Consider the following 23187-nt stretch of genomic DNA (forward strand, 5'->3'; position numbering starts at 1 on the left):
TCATACATGAATTTGATCATGACAAGACATTGAAATTTTATCACTTCGGGTGGTTATAATTTCTTACAAACTCTATTAGAGTTACTATCAAAATTTATTGTCTTTTCTTGTATTTAAAATCAAATTATAGAATTTCAAGAATTTGAAAGAGAAAAATAAAGTAAAATACTTACCTTAAATTTAGAATTTAATCATGAGGAAGTTTATGGAACAATTGATAATCATTATGCTCAATCCCAAAGCTTTACTCAATTAGTTAGAGTCTCGTGCTGATAAGGTGTTATAAAACAATAAAGGAAAAGAATAGTATTATAGAGAAGAGTAGAGAAAGAGAATTCTTGTTAATTTGGGATGAATGACAATAGAATAGAAACCCTTTATTTATAGAGAAAAATTAACTTAGCCACCAAGTAACTATATGGGTCAAAACTAGATCAGAGAAATTCGACACGGAGAGATATAAGGTCGAGGTCGGACAGTCATCAATAGCTGAGGTCGGATAGGCCGAGGTCAGACAGTCATCAATAGCCGAGGTCGGACAGTCACCAATAGCCGAGGTCGAACAATCATCAATAGCCGAGGTCGGACAGGTCGAGGTCGGACAGTCATCAATAAGGTCAAGGTCAGACAGTGATGAAATAGCTAGTTTGCTTTGGAATTCTCAAAGGGAATTCCCTCTAATTGTACTTTTCTAGGATTTTCTATGGATACCTCTTATAAATAGGAAGAGAGGACTTCCAAAAAGGGGGCGGGCTCTCTCTCCCTCTAAAAAATATGTAAACATACCTCTTTAAAGAAATTAGAGGATTTGTGATCCGAGACCTTCATCAGATCTAAAAAGGGTCTTAAGGTTCTTGTATCTGTTATCATTCGTTTTTATCAAATGAAATAGGATCCGCTCCACTCAAGATTTGGAGAATTTTTTTCTTTATTTACATTTTATTGCCATTTAATGTTACTTAATGCATCTTTTTTTATGCCATTAAATCTGGCCATAATCACGACTAATATTTATACTCGGTTATGTTTTTTCTATTCATATTATTCATCTTGGATCTAGAGTTAATTATCTTTAACTAGGATTTACCCCTTCATCCTTGATTGATTTGTTCAAAAAGATTTTAATATTTTTTGAGTCAAACAGTAACAATACCTAGAATCTCTGAAATATTGATATTCAACTTAAATACAATCCTATTTATAGCAATTTCAAATTTTTAGTACACCCAAAAAGGATCGGGGAACAAAATAAGAAACAACACATTCAAAAATCAAAACACCCTATTTTAACTTCCGTTAGGTTGTGGGACCCAATTGTAAAAAGGAATATTTCCTCCCGTCCAATTTATGTAAATCTATTTGACTGTGCATTAAGTTTAAGAAAAAATGTAGAATTTTGAAATTTGTGATTCTAAACAAGTTAAAAATGGTATTTAAGTATTTGTGTAATTATAAAAATAGAATTGTAAGTTTAAGTTAAACTTATCAAATTTAGAGAGAGGCTATGAAATTTAGAAAGACATTGTTGTTTTTGGAACAAAGAAAAAAAGAAATATTTTAAACTACAACACATGCGGTATCACTTTATAACGCCCACTTCACTGCACAACTGCAGAACTGCTGCTGGGGACAAGGATAGAAAGACAGCAAAACCCTACAGAGACAATATGGCCGAAGACGCCATTCTTGCTTTTCTTCAGAAGAATGATGAGATTTCTGATAGTGGAAAATTCGCCGACGAACATGGCTTCGCTCATGATGAGATTGTCAATGTCATTCGCAGCCTCAATGGGTTTAGACTTGTTGATGCTCAGGTGCTTAGTTTTTCTGCCTTTCATATGCATTTTCTTCTTCTTTCAATTTCAATATTTGACGATGTATGCTTAATAATTTCTTTGTTTAGCGGGCATTTATTGCAACAATAACTATGCCTCAATGCCAAACTTGTTGAATTTCTGTTCTGTTTTGGGCCTGATTTATCCCCAGTTCTCAAAATTTTCATTGGCATATTCAAATTTGAATAGAAAAGAGAAAATCCTGTTGATTTAATTATTGTAAAGTTATTAGATAGCTGACATCCCCTGGACCACGGGCAAGTTGAGGAAAAAGTTTATTTTATTGTTTATCCTACACTTTGAATAGAATGAATTAGGTTGTTTTGTGAATTGTCCGTTTATGTATAACATCTCTGTGAAACATCGGGAAATAGCTTTCATGAATGTGAAACATGTTTGAATTTATTGAATGTGTGCAGGATATTAGGAGAGAGAGATGGGTGCTTACTGAAGAGGGGAAGACCTATGCTGCTGTAGGTTCTCCGGAATTTCAGCTTTTCTCAGCAGTACCACCCAAGGGAATTGCACGCGAGGAGTTGCAGGTTATTCTTGGTTTTTAGTTGCTTGTTCATTTTACGTTAAAGAATGGATTACGTTATTTTACTAAGTGATTTTCATGATCCATTTTAAATATCAAACAGAACAGAATTATAACAGACAAAAAACGAAAATTCTAAAAGAAAGAAAAGAAAGGGAAGTTGTAATAATTTAAAGAAAGATTCATGAAACTACATTTTTTTGGTATGTGTGTTCATTGTTTAGTGGAACTCCTCTTGACTAAATGTGATATCTGGATGCAGAAAAAGTTGGATCCTGCAGTTTTTAAAATTGGTTGCCAGCAAGCTATAAAGAACAAGTGGGTGGAGATGGCGAAGACTCATGTTTCAAGGAAGGTACAATAAACAAACACACAAGAGTGTACTTTTCCTCATCCTCCCCTATATTTCTATAATCTCATTATTGTTGTGACTACATTTTGTTTGTTGGAATAAAAACTGTACCTTTGTTCTTGATAAAGAACTGTATCTTGGTTCCAACCCTTGCCCCAAAACAAAAAGTTTCTATCTCTCGGTAGCAAAAGTTTATCCCCTTGTTTGATCTTTCCTTCTTTGTTGCTTGCTCATCTCTCATTCAGAGTAGTGAGTTGTTCGTCTCTGCTTCTCAACCGGTAAACTCGTCCACACTCTTCATTTTCATAGGTAGCAGTAGTGTTGCTCTCTTGCAACTTTAATTTTATTTTCAACCTCACCTGTTGGGATCATATATTGAACCTTTCCACCTCTGCAATAGCTTCTTGTGACTATACATTAATAAAATTACCTTACTTTATCCCAAAAAGATGAATTTCAACCTCACCTCTACTTAAAGTTTTAAACCCCATCATAATCTACTAGAGTTCATCCCCTTGAGCTTGTAATTGCAAAAATGTATCTCTACAATCTTCCTGAAGATTAGGACCCAAGTGGTGCCATTACTTAGCTAAATGATTGGAAGTGTATGTGAGTGCTGCTGACCCTTCCACTAGAACTGACCCTTCCACTAGAAAACATCTTTCTCTGTAAATGGACTATTCCTCCCCCTCCAAAAAAAAAAAAAAAGGAAGAAGAAGTAGAGGGAAGATAAATGGACTTGTTTCATCCTGTTATCTTGTTAAACTGATGAATAACAGTTTATCTATTCCTTGGTCCCCTGTGGCGCTTGCTTAGGATGGCCAAATAAACAGGAATTTTACCCCTCATGCCTCACAATGATTACGAAGGCCTGAAAAATATTACTTGCTTAATACCAGTTCTTTTGCGATAATAACGCGCCATTGCTAGCATACATTCAGCGCTATTAAACTGTAGCTCAGTAGCTGTCCCTCAACTTCCCTTGTGGTGGTTCCTGAAATTTTCTATTTCTCCTTCTATGTTTATTCCTCTTTATTGTTTGCCATCTAGATCATCTATAGCACGTTGCTCTTTTGTTTTACTGTTTCTTTCCTTATCTGTTGATTAAGGTCTCTGTGAACTTTAATGCAGAGGCAGCAAGTGAAGTTGACATCTACATGTTCTTCTTTTAATACTTTTTACAGGGATCCACTCTTTAGTCTATTTGTTAACTTCATGTAGGTCCAACATGCTGATGACAAAGTTAAAGATTTGCTCTTGCGGATACAAAATGGCGAGGTATATAAATCTGTATTCAGCGATCATCTTATCCCCAACCTTCACCTTTTACTCGCCCTTCATATTTACTATTGTCTCTCCTCCCGCCCAGCAAGCCAGTTATGGTTTTGTCGCTAGTTGACTATGTCATAGTTAATCAATTTGTCTTTAACAAGCAATGCATTACAGGCTGTCAATCAGGAGGATATTGATGCTCTAAAGCGAAGAAAACTAATAACTCAGCAGTAATTATCTACCCTTCAAATTCCTTTCGCCAGCACTTGATTTTTTACAATTTTCCTAATACGTGGTAAAATGCTGGTTCTTAAGTATGCACTAAAAGGTCCTAACTATGCATTTGATTTTTACAATTAGGGTTTGGAAAGGACACTCAGTAAGAAAAGGTCCTAATTATGCTCCTAAAAGGAAAAGAGCAGCTACTGATCTCACTCGGGAAAACTTACAGAGGTAACTTTCTGACTTATTTTCTCTGGGAAGAATAGATATTATTTGGAAGTTGCTTTTAGTAAATGTTTAATAAATTAACTGATGGAGTTGTTTTTCTCGATGACGGTTGATTTTTGGTTGCTTCTCGAGATAAAAAATGTGTGCCTTGGAACTTGGACTGAATTTTATTTCCTTTTCTTATTTATTTTAGTACAGGTGTCAATAGGAGAGGATTTGCCTCATAAAAAGATGACTAGGTCTCTTCAGTTATGCGTTCAACTCTAGTTAAATTATTGGAAAAACTAGTATTTTTGAATGTGACAGTTTGCAAACCAAAAGCTTCTGAATATGCCTGAATAGGGAATTTGTATCAATTGCCAAGGCTGGGTGGGTGATGGGTCTTGCGCTGAACCCTATTTGCCTTATATAATAGCCCAGTACCCGGCCGGAAAAAGAGACATTTTTTTTTTTGTATGTAGGTCTAGGCATAGGCTAATTGTACCATGACCTATATAAACCCCAATGCTAATGTAACATATCATAGTTTACTTAAAGAGTGTAAGGTTCCACTTGAGAAAATAAAAATTGTTTTAGTTCTAATTGCTTGTTCCTTTGAAGGGGGGACTGGAAGGAATTGGAATTTAAAGAGTACAACTTCAGTGCTAAAGGTCAGCCAGTTGAAGGTGGCTATCTTCATCCATTGCTCAAGGCATGTTTTTTGGTTCCATTTCTCTTTATTGTTTGTTTAAATTAATTTTGTTCTGTTAACTAACTGAGGCCAGATTGCATTCCCTCATGTGTTAATAAAATTATACCATCTTGTTGCAGGTTAGGCGGCAGATACAAATGGTTTTTCTTAATATGGGGTAGGGCTAAATGACCTTTTTCCCGTGTCTATATGTGGAGGCTGCATATATGCATGAATATGTGTGTGGATGAATGTGTCGATGTATATATATTCAGTTATTTATTTGGGAATTCTTTGTTGTGGACTATGATTGCAGGTTTGAGGAGATGCCAACAAATAATTATGTCGAAAGCAGGTAAGCTATTATCCTCTGTTAGTTTTTTCCTAATACAAGTGAGCCTGTCATAATCGATGGAATAGATAGAATTCCCAAAGAAAAGGGGGTTAGGTGATTTTTCCTTTTGTCCAAATAAATGGAGCCGACTGACATTTTCTTCGCATGGCTCTAGTTAAGAGGTTGATATGTAAATATTTGAATAAAATATCCTACGTTATTCTCAATTAGAAATACTTGTTTTGGCTATTGCATTTTCTTTGCTAAAGTTCCTAGTACATAATGCAGTCTCAAAGTACCTTATCTTTTTCTGCTGTAAAGCATTTGCCAAATACTGGTACTATTTTTTCATTTTTAACATTCATGAGCTTCTGTTGGTGAACAATCAAATTTGTTGAACATAGATGGTAAACTATCGCTACTGAACGCTTATGAGCTTTCAAGCTCAAACTCCTTTAGGAAAAAGACCTTTCAAGCTTAAATTGATGCTAAACCTTAAAGTTCACTTGCCATCTTACGCGGTATATCATTTACATGTGATTTTTCTCTGATATATAATTAGTGGTGGTTTGTGCACTGTCATTTTCTTCCCTGTAAAAAATTCAAGAATTACTTTTTGTCTTAGGCCAGTAAAGAAGTTACATTAATGTGGCTGATCATGCTTGCAGTTTTTGGAACTTTGATGCACTTTTCCAGCCACAACAGCACCCTGCCCGTGATTCCCATGATACATTCTTTTTGAAAGGTTAGTTTGACTTTACATTTCCACTTCATCTGATACTCTTCTAATGAACTATTTGCTTGACTTTTGTAGTACCTTCCACTACAAAGATGCTTCCAGAAGATTATGTTGAGCGCGTAAAACAAGTTCATGAATCTGGTGGTTACCAATCTAGGGGGTATGTTATAATACTGCCGATCCTGAATTCAGTGTCACCCACGTTGGTCAAGATTTTGACACCCACGTACAGTATTTAATGATGTTTCTTGCTTAGATATGGGTGTGATTGGAAAAGAGAGGAAGCAAACAAGAATCTTTTGCGGACACACACTACTGCTGTTTCGTCAAGAATGTTGTGTGCATTGGCTCAGGTCCGAATCGCTTACCGTATCCAGAATCAATATTTCATGTATATTCTACATAGTGAGGTTTCTAATTATCCGTATGACGTCTTATTGCAGAAGCCGTTCTCCCCGAAGAAATACTATTCTATTGATCGTGTTTTCAGAAATGAAGCAGTTGATAAGACACATCTTGCTGAATTTCACCAGATAGAAGGTTACTTCTAGTTATACAATTTCGTGTTACATCCATATTTTACGGGTTCCTTGATATATATTTTTTCTCCTCTTGCTGTTCTATGGTAGCAAACCTTAAGCTTAGAATAGAGACTGGTCCTTGAAGTGCCTGCAAAACTGATTTATTGTCTATTGGTTGTGTTCCTCATGGTAGAATTATGACGAGCCTTCCTTTAGATACTGTATGATGCATTGCTTGGTTTCTTTCTGTTTTAGGTTGGCAAAGTAGGTCCAGGTATTTCTATCGCTTACCCTGACAGATTGACACCACATTATCAAAGAGCACTACCCCTTCACGTATCACAATTAGGGATGAGTTTGGTTCACAGACTAGTTATAAAAATATTATAATGCAAGGATAGTTAGGTGAATAATAATGTAGGGATTATTATATGGGGAATGATAATACAAGGATTGTTATGTCAATTGTTGAGGGCTTTTGTCTTTAGATATGCTTATACATGTATTTCTTATTCTATTTTTTAATGCATAAAATAATACATAAATTCTCGCATATGTTGTGTTAGTAATGCATGGTTAAGACATACCAAACACTGCATTAGTTATCAATAGTTTTATGCCGAAAACTGGATGTTGTGCTAGTTATGCAAAGCTTAAATTAGCAATGCAGAATGTTATGTCGTAAACCAAAAGTTACACAATCTCCAATAATTCAAAGGCTTTTTGATACTATTTGTTTTGTACTATATATTAGTATGACACCAAAATTGGTTGTTGTATTTGCATCATAGCTCACAGGTGATAGGTACGACATTGGGGGGATAGAATTTAGGGCTCGACATTTTTTCTTAGTGTGAACTTGTTGAGTTTTTGACATCTTCTGCTCTCAAGAAGAGGATTTCTTTTGGGGGTTGGAGCTTCCGTCTAAGGTTGGGAAGTTACTGAAAGTCTGAAACTATTCTGTCTACCAGCTAAAAGATCTTTCTTTTTTCAATTAGCAAGTCATTTCACCTTTGTTTTTATTTTTAGATTTCATGTTTATTGTTATATGACTTACTGAGTGACTGTACAGTTGGTCTGCTATCAAACTGAAAGCATATTGATCTCTAACCAAGTTGAGTTTAACACTGGCATTAGCAGAAGCCTGAGTTAGATTTAGTCTACATATTTTTTTCTTGATAAGGTAAAACTTTATTAATAAGCTACCAAGATGGTACAGAAAATTACAAAAAGCAGCCTTTAGTCTACATACTTCTGAAACATGTTTCTGCATCTGTGTAAATCCTGTAGTGTAAATAAGGTCATATCTAGCTATCTTTTCATATTCAAACTTGATACTTTGTGAAACTATGTTGTGTTTGGTAATTGTTCAAGTATGTCTTGTTTTTTATCTGCGTTCTGTTCCTATTAACAGTTGCATGAACTCTTTGTCATTGTTTCTCATTCCAGGCTTAATATGTGACCGTGGACTTACTCTTGGTGACCTGATTGGTGTTCTTCATGACTTCTTTTCTCGTCTAGGTACCAATCAACACTATGCTGTATTCTTGCTTGTGTTCAATTTTTGGTACAGAAATGTCTGCATCAAGTTTTGGGTTTCACACAAAAGATATAGCTTGCAGCAATATCTTGTCCAACTCAATTACATGACTTTTTAACTTTTAGAGGGCTAATTTAACGTTTGTTTTCTTTTTCCTAATTACAGGAATGTCCAAGCTTCGGTTCAAACCTGCTTATAATCCCTATACTGAGCCCAGCATGGAAATTTTCAGGTTTGTAGTAGTATACGTGACGCGAATGCACAAATTTTCAACTCAGCATTAATTTCATTTTCTTTTGTTTTGTCAGCTACCATGAAGGTTTACAGAAATGGATAGAAGTTGGCAATTCTGGTATGTTTAGGCCTGAAATGCTGCTTCCCATGGGGCTTCCAGAAGATGTTCGGGTTATTGCCTGGGGCCTTTCCCTTGAGAGGTACACAAACTGTTAGCAGCATCATGTTCTTATTTATAAATTTTAATTAACTGTGTACTTATATTGCTGAGTGGTGTTGATGGAGTTGTGAGTTGTTTCATGTTTGAACTTATTAATAATTAACCCGTCAGGAAAACTGATAGCTATAGTAAAACAACACTTGCATTCGTTGTTTTCTTTAGTCATATTACCTGAAAGCATTGACTGTAGCAAGAAAGATTGCAAAGTTTAATTTTCTTGGATAACAAGAAATATGTAGTTGGAGAGATTTGTGGCATAACGGAAGTGGGTCCCAAGAGTAAAAGAAGGTGTCAGTTTGGTTTTAATGATACTCAAATTGTTTACTGAAAAAAGGGCAGCCCGGTGCACTAAGCTCCCGTTATGCACGGGGTCGGGGGAAGAGCCGAACTACAAGGGTCTATTGTATGCAACCTTACCCTGCATTTTTACTGAACCTTAGATTATTTACATGTTTAATAAGCAAGTTGGAGAGTTTTGTGGCATAACGGAAGGGGGTCCCAAGAGAAAAAGAAGGTGTCAGTTTGGTTTTAGTGGTACTCAAATTATTTACTGCTGAACACTTCAAAGCCTCAATGACTAAGGTGCTCTCATGCAATGCGTGCAATAGTATCTGAATGCAATTCTTGGCATGATTCGTGCTAGTTGAGGCTTTGGTGTAGTTGCTGCAGTCGTTTGCAGGTCTTGGTGATGTCTTCAGATGGAAAGAGAAGAGTGGTGCAGGGGAAGGAGGGGGAGAGAGAAAAGGAACAACTACGGGTTGGTAGTTTTATAGTACCCTGATTAGCTGGTCGTAGTTGAGTAATCATGAGGCAGGGTAGATGGTCTCTTTGTTGGTTTGGATAAAAGTTTTCTGCTTGCATGTCGGTTGATCAGTTGACAAGGATGTATCTACAATTTGAAAAACCTGACCGGTGGCGTAAGATCTACTCTTAGTTATGACTTATGCTATACATGCTCTGTTTATATTGCTCATTCCATGTAGATAAACTTATGTCCACATGCTTCATGGAAGCTTATTTTGCTTGTATTCGTGCACCAGGCCTACCATGATTCTCTACGGATATGACAACATCAGAGATCTTTTTGGTCCCAAGGTATAATTGGCAAATAATCAACTATATATTTTGGTATGATTTCTCGGCAATGCCAATGTTTGACCTTCCTGTTGGTTTTTGCAGGTGGATCTAGCTGAACTAAAAAAGAATCCAATATGCCGGCTTGGACTTCAGTAACTCATACCATTCCCGGCTTGTGGGTCCATTCTAGCACGCGTCGACATTCTTGATTGTTTTGAGATAGATTTTTTCTGCAGGGCCAGCTAGTTGAGGTCATTTTTTGTTTTACAGTGGGACAACTTTCACCGGAATTTATTGTAGATGGACAATTTTCTACATACAGTTGAGATTGTTGATACAAATGTGAAGATTATATTTCAAATGGATGGAAGTTGTATTCAAGTTTGATGCTGTCACTGGATTTTGACTCATTTAATCCCTCATAATACTTGCTTGTACAATCATGAATTTGAACCAGATTAGCAAACTTTGTGCAATCCGAGGTTGCTTTAGATTGCGGGTTAACATATGATAGCTCGCAGATCTACTTCTTGCAAACTCTTTTATGCAGCAAACATATAGTTACTTTTATTTGTTCGTCCAACTATAAGAGTAAAGGCAAAACTGATACAAATAACAGATACAACTAAAAGCTTTGCATTGATGCAGTTCTCTTGGTAAGTAGCACACACGAATTACCTGCAACCTACCTAGATGCAGTGAAAACTTTGTAAGTTTCTAATATTCCAACTTAAATGTTAGGCTTAAATTGTCAGAAGTAGTTAATCTGTTTATCTAGTGATATTAGCTCCAAATCTTTCAAGGGCAGGTGCTGAGGAATATTATCCTATTAAACTACCAAATAGGAAAAAAAAGAAAAAAAAGAGTAAGATTCACAATTTTATGTCACTTTTCTATATACTATTTTCTGATGTTATGCAGAATTCAGAATATGTGCAGTAGGTAAATCTTTGTAATCAGATGAGAGATCTGTGTTTTCTTCTAGTATCTCAGCTGTTTGAAAATCAAAAGGCGACTTTTCGATGGAGCAATCAATTTGAGTATCTGCCTCCTTATCATATATGACGCCGGATTCAAATCTTAAGCGTCTTTCAACAGCAGCCTGAACCCTCTGTTTAAATTCATCATCTGTGCTTGCCAACATATACCGAAGCTTGAAGTTTATACGACTCTCCACCATAATCTTGTGTCTAGGAACTATTCTTTCGTCGAGTGAATAGCTGAAAAACCTGCAAAATAGATGTCACTTTCAGCAGAATAACGGAATATCATACTGCACTTTATCGTTAAAAAAAAAAAAAACAAAGTTGGAAGGACACTTCTGTTGATGGCATATGCCAAATACCTTGGGAATTCAATAAGATCCTGCAAAGGCCGAACCATCATCCTTCGCAAATAACGATACTTGGGGCGAAGGACGTCTATATTGTATGTTAGCAGCATGGGAAAATCAGCAACCATTTCACCTAATTGTCTGAGAGTTATACCCAGGGAAAGAAAATACTTCACATTGTGATCCAATTTATTGGCAATGCTGCATCCTAGAAGCTCTGGTCCTAGAGCTATCACCTTTCCAATATTTTTCTGGGAGACACCAGCTTTTGTCAAAAGGAATATGACCTATAAGATAGCCAATCCAATATCAGTTGTGCTCCGACTCTTTAAGTAGGAGGCAGACCGTAAACAGATGTAACCAACAACACAGCATTAACGAGATAGAATTGTATAGTCGCTCTGATTTGATTCCTAAATCACGGCTTAGGTTCTTCATGTGATCCATTATAAGCATGGCACTATCACCAAATATTTACTAGAACGACAGAGGGCCAACATTGTTTAGACAATTCAGATGAAATATAAACAGTCAGAAAAGGGATATGAACGGACCACTGGGCGTATCTTCTTGTAGAGGCTGAAAGTGAGTAACCTGGGAAACCTGACTAGCACATTGCCAATAGCATCTTGTTGGACACCTATGTCTCGTAAGAATTGAACCTTCAGCAATTGAGAAGGTAAGTCATTAGCAAGGAAAACAAAAAGGGAAAGGAGATATCTTAAAGCAAAAAAGAAATTCTAGTTATATCGTTCTGATTCGAAGGGATAAAATGCACTGCAGAAGTTTGAGTTGTCAACAAAAACTTCAAATTATTGCGAAAAGACCGAGTTGCCTCATAGATTGAGGTTTAAGTACTTGTATGTTGATGGCCCAACACCTAATGTAGTTTCACACAAGCCAAAAGTAATAATATACCTTAGTGACAATGGTGTTCTCGAAATCAACACAGAATAGCACCGGTCTGGTAACTAGAATTCTTCTCATACCGTCTTTTGAAATCCCTAGGTAATAAAAGTACTTGACAAGAGGCTTGAACTTTTCTTCAATACCACAACCCATCAAATGCGGTTTAAAAGCTAATAATCTTCCAACATCTTCATTGCTGAGGCCAAACTCCTTAAGATATGCAACCTGAATGTATAGTCATGTTTCACCAAGAAAAAATTGGAATATAAGCTTTCAGTCTAAAATTTAAATCACCAAAGTGACATGCCGTAGACATTAACTAGATGATTCTTCAGTTCATTTTACACCACAAAAGGGAAAAACAACACAAGAGAGCACATATATCTAATGAATATTATGAAGAAATGAGTTAAAGTAGACACCTTTTGGTTCATCTCTTCCATAGAGAAGTAGCCAAGCACCTTAGGATAATCAAAAACCATTGTTCCAAAATCCTTCTCATCCATTCCCATATCAAAATAGAACTGTGTACGACACTCTAGTTCTTCGGTGGTGAAGGACAAAATTTCAGGACATCGGCCTACAATATATCCTATCCAATCTCTCTTCACTCCCTTGTTCTCCAAATACTCGACGATCTCATCCAATTCTTCCAAGCTCCGACCTAATACATTCTCCTTAGTTCTAATCATTACAAGCCCAATAAATCTTCCCTTCACATGAATCGACTTCAACCACTCAGCCAAACGTCTTATGGATTCAAGATCTCCTCTGGACTTGCAAATGAGGTTCGCAATTTGCGGATATGACAATGCATTGTGTTTCAACCACCTGCAAGATATGTAGGAGTAGTTTGATTCACACACTAGTTATGCAATGTTTGTAATACATGGATCCTTACACGGTAAATAATGCATGAAATTGCTATTTGATGAATAATAATACATGAATTGTCATACAGAGATTGTGATACTTAAGTCAAGAAACTAACCTTTCCTAATATTCTCATGACACATGTTCTTATTCTATATTCTATCCCTAGTTATATATAGATTCTTGTAACGTAAAACAAAAGTTGTATTAGTACTGCAGAGGTTTATACCAGACGCCAAACGTCGTATTTACGATGCAAATAATGCAAGGATTAGTTTTTATTATTGAGCTCAATGAGCAAAATGTGTGAAGTCAAAATTCAATGTGCATAATCTGTTGTACCTCACAATTGGCACGATGCCAGACTCATCTATGAAGGCTCTAGCACGAACATTGAACGACGAATCCAAGAACTCAGGCATTTGTTTCATAGAAGCAGCTTGAATCATCACATAATCTATAAAATCATCCAAATATGAAACCAAATTGGTCGAATATGTAATCCCAAATCTGCCTTTTCTCATTGCTTCTTTAAAAATCTCAACTGTCACTTTCCTCCTTATCTCAAGTGCCTTAATTAACATCTCATCATCATCATCATCATCATTAAAGCGACTTCCTTTTTTAGGATCAAACAAAGAGTAGATATTTGATTGAACATAAATAGAACCTGGAAACTGAGGGGTTCTTTTCCTTATTAATGACATTTCTAGAACCTTCTCTTTATCTTCTTCTAGTACAGCACATTCTTGTTTCTCCGGTTCAGCTGAACCGGGAACCGGTTCTTGGTATGCTTCCGGTTTATTATCATTTGATGAGAGGTAACGGAGGAGTACAGCTGAGGATTTTGAATTGTGTTTTCGAGTGACACCCTTTTCATTATTTAAGGTAGTGGTGGTGTTGGTATCAGATTCTTGGTTTTTAAGGTGGTGGGGTTGCTGGTTGGGGTGGTGGGTGGAAAAAATGGGAAAAAGACGATGTTTTTTTGGAGAGAAGTGTATAATGGTGTGTAGAGTAGTTTGATGTTGTTTTATGGATTGTGGAGTGAAAGAGAAATGATGGTGATGAAGCTCACAAAGCATCTTCAATGGAGGAAATTCGAATTTGGATAAAGCTCTGTAAATATCTCGTTATAGTTCTAAGCTAAGCTAATACTAGTAGTAGTGAAAAGAAGAAGGGGTTTTGATTTTTCACTAAAACCCAAGAAGTTAGTCAAAACTATACTTGAGTACGAGAAACCAATATAATTTGCACTTGGAACCATTAGGCTTTTCAAATTATTCCCTTAATAATTATGCGATTTAATATTTTTTTACTATGAAGAAACGAGTATTTACCACTTTACCAACCATATACTAGTATTTCCACTGGATGCATTTGAAACAAAATTACTTTCTCCATTTCATAGGATACTTAACATGCCATGCAGTTTTTATGGCTATAAGAGCATATTAATAAGATTAAAATTAAATAAAAAATTTAAAGTTACGACTTTTCTAATATAAAAATATGTTATTCCTTTTTTAACAAATAAAAAAAGTACAACACAAAATAAAACAAAATGATAAAGATGCTAAAACCAATTATTGAATATAAATAGTATATATGTGGTAGTGTAAATTTTATTTCGTTGTACATTATATTCCAATATTCTCGAATTAGACTAGCAAAATCATATGATCTGTTTTAGTTGTAGTTGGTGAAATTATTAATTATTAAATTAAAGGGAGTATTAAGTTTTTGACAACTAAATACTTTTTATTTAGGTGTACTATTACATATTCACTTTATAATTTATACTACATAATCACTTTATAATTTATACTACATAAATGGCCAAAAATGCCCATCACGTAGTGAAAATGGATCACAAATGCCCTCAATTAACCTTTTGGTCTAAAAATACTCTTAGCGTTTCATTTTTGACTTACATATACCCTTGAAACTAACAAAACATGAATGATAAATTTTGACCTTTTAAAATATCCATGTGGCATTTTTAAGCTTGCCACGTGTATTTCTTATAAATAAAATTAAAATCCACCCATAATCTTATAACCCAACTCATCTGAGTCCCTATCATCCACCCATTTTATTATACTTGGATTCATTTTTTATCATCTAAAATACTCAATAGTATTCTTGCCAACTCAAACACAAATAAGAATTTTTTTGATCCTTTTAGTAAATTCTTAATTTTTTGGCAAAATACATAAGCTAGCACCTTAATTATGAACCAAATCCCTATTATATACTTTTTGTGGACGAAAATAACTTTATATACTCAACATTTCCAGAGTATGTCTAATACACACTACTTTTGCTACGTGTCACGCGCGTGTTTAACAAAAATTATAAGTGCGTTAAACTGTAGAAATTTTTATCCCAATTCTTAGTTAGAGGACACGTGTTAAAATTTTAAATTTTTGCTTTTTAAAATTATTTTGTTTCCCTTCACTTTAACTCACCCATCCCTGTTCTTCTTCCCCAGAACCCCGCCCTTATCAATTTGTTGCTGACCTTCCTCCTTTCCCATTTTCATCTTCTTCCCCACCCCTTTTCCACCATCTTCTCTGTCCACCATTTTAAGAATAACAATAATATAAAAGGGCTTTGGAAGAAATAAAGAAAGTTAAAAGAAATCTATATCTAAGAGAATTCTATAGATCTGGGTTTGAATCATAATTAAGTAGTAACAAATTAAGACACAAATTTAATGTGGTAGAATATTAATTTGGTGTTGAGGGATATTAGAGATGAGCCAAAAGATGCCGAGAATTAACTGATTTTATTTGTTATTTACATGCCATTTTTATAAAGTTGTTGTTTGTTGCTTGCGCTTTCATCACTTTGGTTGCTTATTTGCACTGAATAATGCCACAGATTCTGGCCATAATCAATTGTCAAAATACCTAGTCTTTTATTTTATCGGAGAAGATGACCGTGAATCGAGCAACCATGGATTTGGCTATAACTAACTTTAATGGAGTTTTGAGATGCCGTTAGATTTGAATCTGGACTCACAAACTCGTGATTAATGTATTTGAGTTCCTAATTTTGCTTTATAATTGAAAGGTGATAGTTGTGGATTTTTTATGGTGTCGGCATCAATGGAGATTCGGTGCAGAAGAGAAAGGGATGGAAGGGAGAATAGTTTAGGGGTATATTTGTAATTTCACATTAATTTATTTTATTTCAAAATTAATGACACATGGTACTACATTATTGGTGCGTGACAGGCCTCTTTTTCTGAGATGCTTAAATATAAAAGTAGTGTGTATTGAATATACTCCGAAAAGGTTGAATGTGTAAAGTTATTTTTGTCCACAAAAAGTGTGTAACAGAGATTTGATTCATAATTAAGGTGCTAAATTATGTATTTTGCCTAATTTTTTCTCTTCAAACAAAAACTTCCTTTCTTCAAACACCAGTTCTCTCCCCATTATTTCCGATGTCTTCCATCCTAATTATATTTGCCGCCATAGTCTTTCTTTCGGTTGGATATGGGATTAGGAGGATGAAGATTTTGCTTATTTATTTGTGAATCGCATAGTCGTTTTAGATTGATTTTATAGATTTGATCTTGAAACATGAAGATGAAGTTGAATTGTTATAAAAATAAAATTGTAAATCGGATCTCTCAACAGCTTTCATTGTCATCTGTAAAATAAAATAAAATGGTCATCTGTAACTGAAAAATTATTGAATTGAACTGGAATCTTTTCAACAGTTTCTCAGATCTCTCAAAACATCTCAATTTAAAGAGTTCTATCGGATATTTCTTTTTCCACTTCTTCAGCTTTCATTTCTAGTTCTTCTTCACCTGTCCCATAGCTTCATCTTATCCTTCTTCTACTACTGATTCTTCTTCTTTTTCTTAGAATCTTTTTTTTACTGATTATATATGGATAGAATGAAAAAAAAAAAAAGAAGAAGAGAAAATTTATGGTTATCTGACGGGGAGAAGGAGAAGAATGAGATGGGTCTATTTTGCTTATCTCCATTATTGAAATAAATTCTGGAAAAAGAGGGAAGCCGCTAACGGGTTATAGGGACTTCGGTGGGTTGGGTTATAAGAAAATGGGTGGGCTTTAATTTTGTTTACAAGAAATACACGTGGCAAGCTTAAAAAATGTCACATGAATATTCTAAAGTGCCCAAATTTACCATCTACGTTCTATTAGTTTCAAGGGTATATGTATATGTGAGCCAAAAATAAAACGTTAAGGGTATTTTTAGATCAAAAGGTTAACGAAGGACATTTGTAAGCTATTTTTAGTATATTAGGAGTATTTTTGACCCTTTTCTGAAATACAAAAAAGGCTTCCAAATGCCAAACCATGACAACTTCAAATACATATCAAATTTAGAAAATCAGGGTAGAAATGTTAAAGAAAGGTATAGGAAATATTTTTGTTACATGTAATTAATAAGAAAACATAAAAACTCAATTGGGCAACGCTAAAAAGAAACTGGTGCTTGAATATGCGTTTCACCAAATTTGGGGGTGTGACTGTAATAACCAAAACTTTAAAGAGCACCAGACATAAGATTTAGAAGCAAGTCACAGAGGAGACGATCAGTTGAAAATTGGAATCAATTAAAGGATGATAAAGGGAGTAATCGTAATGAACGATAAGGGCAAGCCTCGTCTTGTCAAATTCTACGATTATCATGTCAGTCTCCCTTAACCCTTTTACTTTAAAAAAAAAGAACAATATATTAAGGTCCTTTTTTATTTTTTTATTTTGTGAATTTACTTCTTTCTTAAATCAATTGTTACTTGAAATGTAAGGTTAGCCTGCAGAGAAACAACAAGAGCTTATTCGAAGAATTTTCGGAGGTTGTGCTTACATTTTTTTTTTCTTCGTTTTGTTTTAGTATGTATTTCTTTTTTTGTTTAAGAATAAAGATGGAATTTTTGGATCTTGATACATATTTTGCTAATGATTGGGTTGTAAATCTAATCCATAATAAACTATTTTATTTTTACTGTGGTGGGTTAAAGAAATGATTTAATGCACTGCCAGTTTCATATTTTTCTTTTCTTTCTGTGGTGATTTGTACACTGTTCATATTTTGTGAATCATTTGTTGTGACAATTTTGTGTTAAAGTGCAGTTTTAAGCAGTAGAGCAGAGAATGTAAGCAACTTCGTCAAGGTTGATTCCCTCTTTGGATCAGTATGTGTTTTTCCTGTCTACTCTCTCTGTATCTCTCTGAGTTTGGTTTCTTTATTGTATTTATTATCCCTCAAAATACATGTAAAACATAAGAAAAACCTAGAAATATTCACATATTGTGCCTCCTCACATGCAGGATACTCGGCTTGTATACAAGACTTATGCCACACTACATATTGTATTCATATTTGACAGCTCCGAAAATGAGCTTGCAATGCTTGATCTCATGCAAGGTATATACTCAGGCTCTGGTCATACCGATTCAGATACCTTTAACTTTGAAGTTATCTTTTTGTAAAATAGATTGTTTAATTGAAGAACCGCGGAAGTTAGAGTATTCATTATCCAAGGAGGAATTATATTTAAGTTATTCGAAGAGCTAAATCTCTCTTCTTTGATAGATTTTTGAAGTTTTTTTTTTTTTTGCTTTTCTTCCTTTGTATTGATAGTTCAGGCACGGAACTCTTGAGAGGGAACAAACTTGTCCTGAGGCTTTAAAATGATTTCTTACTTGTTTCGGCTGGCTGCAAAATACCAATCGAATAAAAGTGCTACTTGCTGTAAAGAAACTTTAGCAAACATGTCTCCCTTACTAAAATAGTATAAACATGGGATATGAGAAGAAATATGTAACTTTCAGCATTTTATATATTATGGCGGTCTGAGATCCATGTCTGTTTAAGTGCTTATGCAGTACCAATTTTCAACAAGATCTAAAATTTGGACAGAGTGCTGCATTAATGTTTTGGGAGTCTGCATTAATGCTGCATTAATAAGTGTGTGCATTTGCATTGTCTTATGATGGAAGACCTGAACACGATTAAACAACCTGGTTTAGAAGACCGGGACATATTCCAAGCATTGGCTTTTTACTTAAATGCACATATGGTCGGTCTCCAAGATTTACTACCTTGATATGTTGTTGACAATTTCAGTTTTTGTCGAGGCAATGGACAAGTGTTTCAGCAATGTACGTGAACTTGATATAGTATTCAATTTTAATAAGGTCAGTCTTCTCTCTTTGTTTTAGTATCACAAAGCATGTATCATTTAAAGGCATGTAGTTGTTCTGAGATCTGATTCCTTTGGGTTTTATATCAGAGAACAACTGTCTTATTTGCATTTGACATAATCAATGATGAGAAACTTGTGATTTAGTTTGTTACTTGCACTAAAACTTCGGGTGTCCTAATATTTAAGACCTCGGGAGCTGTCTTAATTGCCAAAAATCTCAACTGGACTAAGTCAACTGTCCCTAAAATAACATTGATTAAGAAGCGTGGCTAAATGATGAGTAGTAAGTGGGCCCTTCTGGAAACGAAGGGATGCTTAAGTTTATCAGATTTACAGCAAGTTAATTTTATGATGCACCGAGGATTTGAAATATAAGAACTGATGGGTGGTGAAACATAGACATGGAGTTTACTTCTTTTGAAGTCAGTTGATAGGTTTTACTTTATGAATTTGAGTACTACTACTACTCTTCTTAGGAATAAGTTGTAACTTATCCAAGAACAAAAAAGAGATTGGCCTGTCAATAAGTTCTGATTTGCGTTGACATCCTAACTTCGGTAACTTCAATTTTCATGTTTGAGAGTTTGCTGATGTATTGAGGCTTTTTAGGTGCATGCTATATTAGATGAGATTATTTTGGGAGGTCAAGTTCTTGAGACAAATTCTTCAGAAGTGGTGAAGGCAGTTGAAGAAATCTCTAAGTACTTTCTACACCCATTATCTTTCTTTTGTTTATTAATCACCAGAAATAGGTCAAGATGCTAACAGTTTTTTCTTGTTCAGAATGGAAAGGGCTGCAAATTCATTCATGGGAGTTCCATCAATAAGTGGCTGGCAAGGTCGATAGCACACGTTTGACTGTGGTAAGTACTGTAGGACAATTCATATAATCAGTCAGCCAGTAGTGGTTGAACATGAGCTGGGCAGGATTTGTCAACCAAGTTGTTGAACTTTACTTTTTGGTCCTTGAATTTCCACACGAGATTTTTCAGAGAGCTACATTGGTTGCAAGTTGAACTGTTCATCGTTTCTCGATGGAGTTGTGAGTTGTGACGTTCTAAGTTCTATCCCATTTGGAGGAAAAAGGAAAAATGGAAGTAACTTGAAGTGAATATAAGAAAGTGTTTTGGTGCCTATAAGGATATTTCTTTTAACTAGTTGTATCTGTTACATTGTGGCATGCATCACCAAATTGACATGTACATGAAAATGAGACTCCCCAAGGGCATGTGCACTATGTCAAATCATTATGGTCGGATGATTTTTTGTTGATTAATAAGTTTGAAGTGCCTCTTTGATTTCCTTTTTGCTTATTTTGGGGAAGGGAAATCTGTCCCGAGACCTTGTAGATGTTAGCACAAGATTATTATTCTTCTTATGGTTTGATTTGGAATTTCTGGCATTTGACATTTAAATCATGATGGCGAGCCATTTGAGCAGAACATGGTTTTGGTCTCTGGCTATGTGCGTATAAACAATATGAAGCCAATTGCTAAATGACACATTGCCCAAAAATAAACAACTTTTATAGGACTTAGCATACTTTTCGATGCTTTGCCTGCACGCATCCTTCTTCCTTTACCCTAGTTTCAACAAACTAAATATTTTTTTCTTTATTCTTTTTCTTACAATAAATAGTTTCAGGAAATTAAACATTTTAGAACATTCAATTAAATTCTTTAGAGTATTCAATTCTATGCCTTTTCAAGGGGAGCCTTGGAGCAACATTAAAGTTATCTCTGTGTGACCTACAGGTTACGGGTTCGAGCCGTGGCTTCCGCTGATGCTTGCATTAGGGTAGGCTGCCTACATCAAATTCGCCTTGGGACGCGGCCCTTCCCCGGATCCTATGTGAACACGGGATGCTTCGTGCACCAGGCTAGCAAAAAACAATCCCACCATACTGAAGTTTACTGACAACAAAACCTTTGATGAGTCCACTAGTTTCGTAAATTAGAGTCGATCTTCCTTTTCCATTTCTTCTAGTTGTTTGAATTATCTGAAAAAAATTCAGCCTATGAATGTGGTTTCAATCATCCTGAAGATGCCAAAACACCATATAGCTTTTCTAAGATGCACATTGTAATCTCAATTAGCATATGGTACTGACAGTGCTCGTGCTGCAGGCTGATGAGTTATTTAAATCGAGCACATGCAGCCATTTTGGATAAGAAGAATAGCAAGTATACTATTGCCAAACTTATGATTCCTTAACAGGTGTTCTCTAAGACGGTGTTTCTTTAGCTTGTTTAAAGTTTGTGCTGCTACCTTCTAGTTTTGAGAGAAAGAGGGTAAGCTTGCATTTAATGAAAATCTCCAGATAGAAAATTGGAGGAAGAAATTTATGACTTTTATTGATATTGTTAGTGATTCTGGTGAGCTAAGTGGAAGGAATTGTTTCTGATGAATTGAGAATATTGTTCTCTCAACTTTCTCATTTCTTTGAGTGAATGCTAGTCAAGCTAATGACACCAATCCAACAATAGTTTTCGTTCTAGCTCAACTGTCCACAATTTTGACTAAGGAAGTGTTGCACCTGTGTATAGAATCACATAGCTCCAGGCTGGTCATTCGCAAAACTTGTTTATATCATTTTCCCAAAGAATTGCTGGTAAATGTTAAACAGATGCAGGTTCCAGGTTTCCTGCTTGGACAAAAGTGTCATTAGATGCTTGTTATTAATCATTGAGCTAATTTCTGTTGGCAAGGCGTTGAATTCAAGATAATAAGTTTTCTCCGAATTCAAGATAATAAGTTTTCTCTAAGAATGATCATTTAGGAAGGGATAGGTTAGCAAGTGATTGTACCAAGGGTGTGGCTTAGCGGTCATCGAAGCGAGTGAGAATCATGAGAAAACATGGTTGAAATCCTAAAAGAGACAAAAACAATTATAGTTAGCAAAGTTATCCGTACCTATACGGGTGAGAAGTAGCAGGTATTTAGTGGAATAGTCAAGATGTGTGCCTAAGGTGATCCAGAAAATCATTGTTATTGGAAAAAAGTTTAGAATGACATCTTGTTTCAGTGTACATTCTGAAATGTGTTTACACATTCAGCCCCTTGATCTGACAATAGCTATATTCAGCCCCACTCCAAATTTATGAGTGCAGAATTTCTTTTTCCTTGTCTGCTGGTCTGGAAATCTCTGCATATCTCTACAAACCATGATGTTGTAAGACTTGCATTCAATTAGCTGTCTATGAGGTGCTCCAATACTCAGGTAAAAAATAAGGACACCAGCCAAAATTAAAAAGGATAATTTATGATTTATGGTCCAACTGTCTGGAAAAATTTCAACAAACCTTAGCATAGGCAACATCAATTTCTGACGTCTACAGATGGTTTTTGGCCAAAAAGTCTAAAATAGCAGTAACACTCTGCCCAAAACCTTCAATACCATTCATTTTTCTTTTTAATGCATTAAAGTTGCAGGGAGTGCTGGGTCAATAGTGAATTGGAGAGTATGATTCAGCAACAGTATTTAGTATTGACGCTATTTATGGCTATCACCAGAGTAGCTAGGCTATTCTATACAGTTTTCAATTTAACACTTACTCTTGGTTTCTCCAACTCCAACCTGTGGATTGGTAATTCCAATCACACTAAGGTAAGTGGTTAATCACTGTATAAACTCGCAACAAATGCATGTGAACCTTTGATTTTTTCTTTCTAAACAAAAATTGATAAAGAAAATGGAAAAATCATTCGGACGTTAAAATCTTTAAGCTCGATTAACAACTTGATTACAAGTCAATGATATAATAGGACATCAGAAATGGACGGGGTTTATTGAGCTTGCAAAATATAATTGAACGACCTAGTTTTCTTTTCTTAGTGGGTGTAGTTAAAGAACTTCCATGAAACATTTAATAAAACTAAGGATTGCGAGAAGCAGCTAACACAGTGTGGTCCCATGGTCTAGTGGTCAGGACATTGGACTCTGAATCCAGTAACCCGAGTTCAAATCTCGGTGGGACCTTTTTGTTTGTAACTCTATTTACCAATACTTAGGTAGATGAAAAGAAGTTACGTAGCATCTATTTTTCTTGTTTGGATTTGAGAACAGATCTCCCATTATTTTTACTCGCTTTATT

The 23187-nt window shown here is 35.3% G+C and overlaps 3 protein-coding genes and 1 non-coding gene across 7 annotated transcripts; 3 read left to right on the top strand and 1 right to left on the bottom strand.

The window, feature by feature from the left end:
- Positions 1-1533: 1533 nt before the first annotated feature.
- Positions 1534-10163, top strand: LOC107789991 (phenylalanine--tRNA ligase alpha subunit, cytoplasmic). Its single transcript, XM_016611873.2, has 18 exons — positions 1534-1814; positions 2255-2377; positions 2636-2728; positions 3947-4003; positions 4172-4227; positions 4358-4450; positions 5048-5138; positions 5258-5295; positions 5434-5472; positions 6120-6196; positions 6266-6350; positions 6447-6543; positions 6634-6730; positions 8161-8232; positions 8417-8483; positions 8560-8685; positions 9746-9800; positions 9885-10163. The coding sequence occupies exons 1-18, from the start codon at positions 1572-1574 to the stop codon at positions 9936-9938; spliced, it is 1563 nt and encodes a 520-aa protein (XP_016467359.2). The 5' UTR covers positions 1534-1571; the 3' UTR covers positions 9939-10163.
- A 428-nt stretch (positions 10164-10591) lies between these two features.
- LOC107789990 (transcription termination factor MTERF2, chloroplastic) lies at positions 10592-14050 on the bottom strand. Its single transcript, XM_016611872.2, has 6 exons — positions 13240-14050; positions 12447-12855; positions 12034-12249; positions 11670-11777; positions 11128-11402; positions 10592-11011 (listed from the first exon to the last, which is right to left on the bottom strand). Exons 1-6 carry the CDS (start codon positions 13977-13979, stop codon positions 10696-10698), a joined length of 2064 nt encoding a protein of 687 aa, XP_016467358.1. The 5' UTR covers positions 13980-14050; the 3' UTR covers positions 10592-10695.
- Positions 14051-17415: 3365 nt separating this feature from the next.
- Positions 17416-21590, top strand: LOC107789992 (AP-3 complex subunit sigma-like). Of its 4 annotated transcripts, XR_001648946.2 has the most exons (9): positions 17416-17573; positions 17698-17740; positions 18018-18079; positions 18216-18312; positions 19015-19085; positions 19703-19794; positions 19877-19956; positions 20848-20890; positions 21220-21590. XR_001648946.2 is itself a non-coding variant. In XM_016611876.2 (8 exons), exons 1-7 carry the CDS (start codon positions 17505-17507, stop codon positions 19938-19940), a joined length of 498 nt encoding a protein of 165 aa, XP_016467362.1. In that variant the 5' UTR covers positions 17416-17504; the 3' UTR covers positions 19941-19956; positions 21220-21590. The 4 variants fall into 4 exon arrangements, 3 of the variants coding, with proteins under 3 accessions (XP_016467362.1, XP_016467360.1, XP_016467363.1); XM_016611876.2 differs by lacking the exon at positions 20848-20890; XM_016611874.2 differs by lacking the exon at positions 21220-21590 and having other exon boundaries at positions 20848-20926.
- A 1410-nt stretch (positions 21591-23000) lies between these two features.
- Positions 23001-23072, top strand: TRNAQ-CUG (transfer RNA glutamine (anticodon CUG)). The gene has a single exon. It is a non-coding gene; the product is annotated as a tRNA-Gln (tRNA).
- Positions 23073-23187: the final 115 nt, after the last annotated feature.

This window comes from Nicotiana tabacum, chromosome 7 (assembly GCF_000715075.1).
Source record: "Nicotiana tabacum cultivar K326 chromosome 7, ASM71507v2, whole genome shotgun sequence".
Classification (NCBI taxonomy): domain Eukaryota; kingdom Viridiplantae; phylum Streptophyta; class Magnoliopsida; order Solanales; family Solanaceae; genus Nicotiana; species Nicotiana tabacum.

Coding starts and splice junctions, on each gene's coding strand:
- LOC107789990 (XM_016611872.2), bottom strand. CDS start 13,979: ATGCTTTGTGAGCTTCATCACCATCATTTCTCTTTCACTCCACAATCC. Junction 12,250..12,446: donor TGGAAGAGATGAACCAAAAG/GTGTCTACTTTA, acceptor CTATACATTCAG/GTTGCATATCTTAAGGAGTT. Junction 11,403..11,669: donor ACAAGAAGATACGCCCAGTG/GTCCGTTCATAT, acceptor GCTATCTTATAG/GTCATATTCCTTTTGACAAA.
- LOC107789991 (XM_016611873.2), top strand. CDS start 1,572: ATGCGGTATCACTTTATAACGCCCACTTCACTGCACAACTGCAGAACT. Junction 5,296..5,433: donor ATGGTTTTTCTTAATATGGG/GTAGGGCTAAAT, acceptor CTATGATTGCAG/GTTTGAGGAGATGCCAACAA. Junction 6,351..6,446: donor GGTGGTTACCAATCTAGGGG/GTATGTTATAAT, acceptor TTTCTTGCTTAG/ATATGGGTGTGATTGGAAAA.
- LOC107789992 (XM_016611876.2), top strand. CDS start 17,505: ATGATAAAGGGAGTAATCGTAATGAACGATAAGGGCAAGCCTCGTCTT. Junction 19,086..19,702: donor TAGTATTCAATTTTAATAAG/GTCAGTCTTCTC, acceptor GAGGCTTTTTAG/GTGCATGCTATATTAGATGA. Junction 19,795..19,876: donor GCAGTTGAAGAAATCTCTAA/GTACTTTCTACA, acceptor TTTCTTGTTCAG/AATGGAAAGGGCTGCAAATT.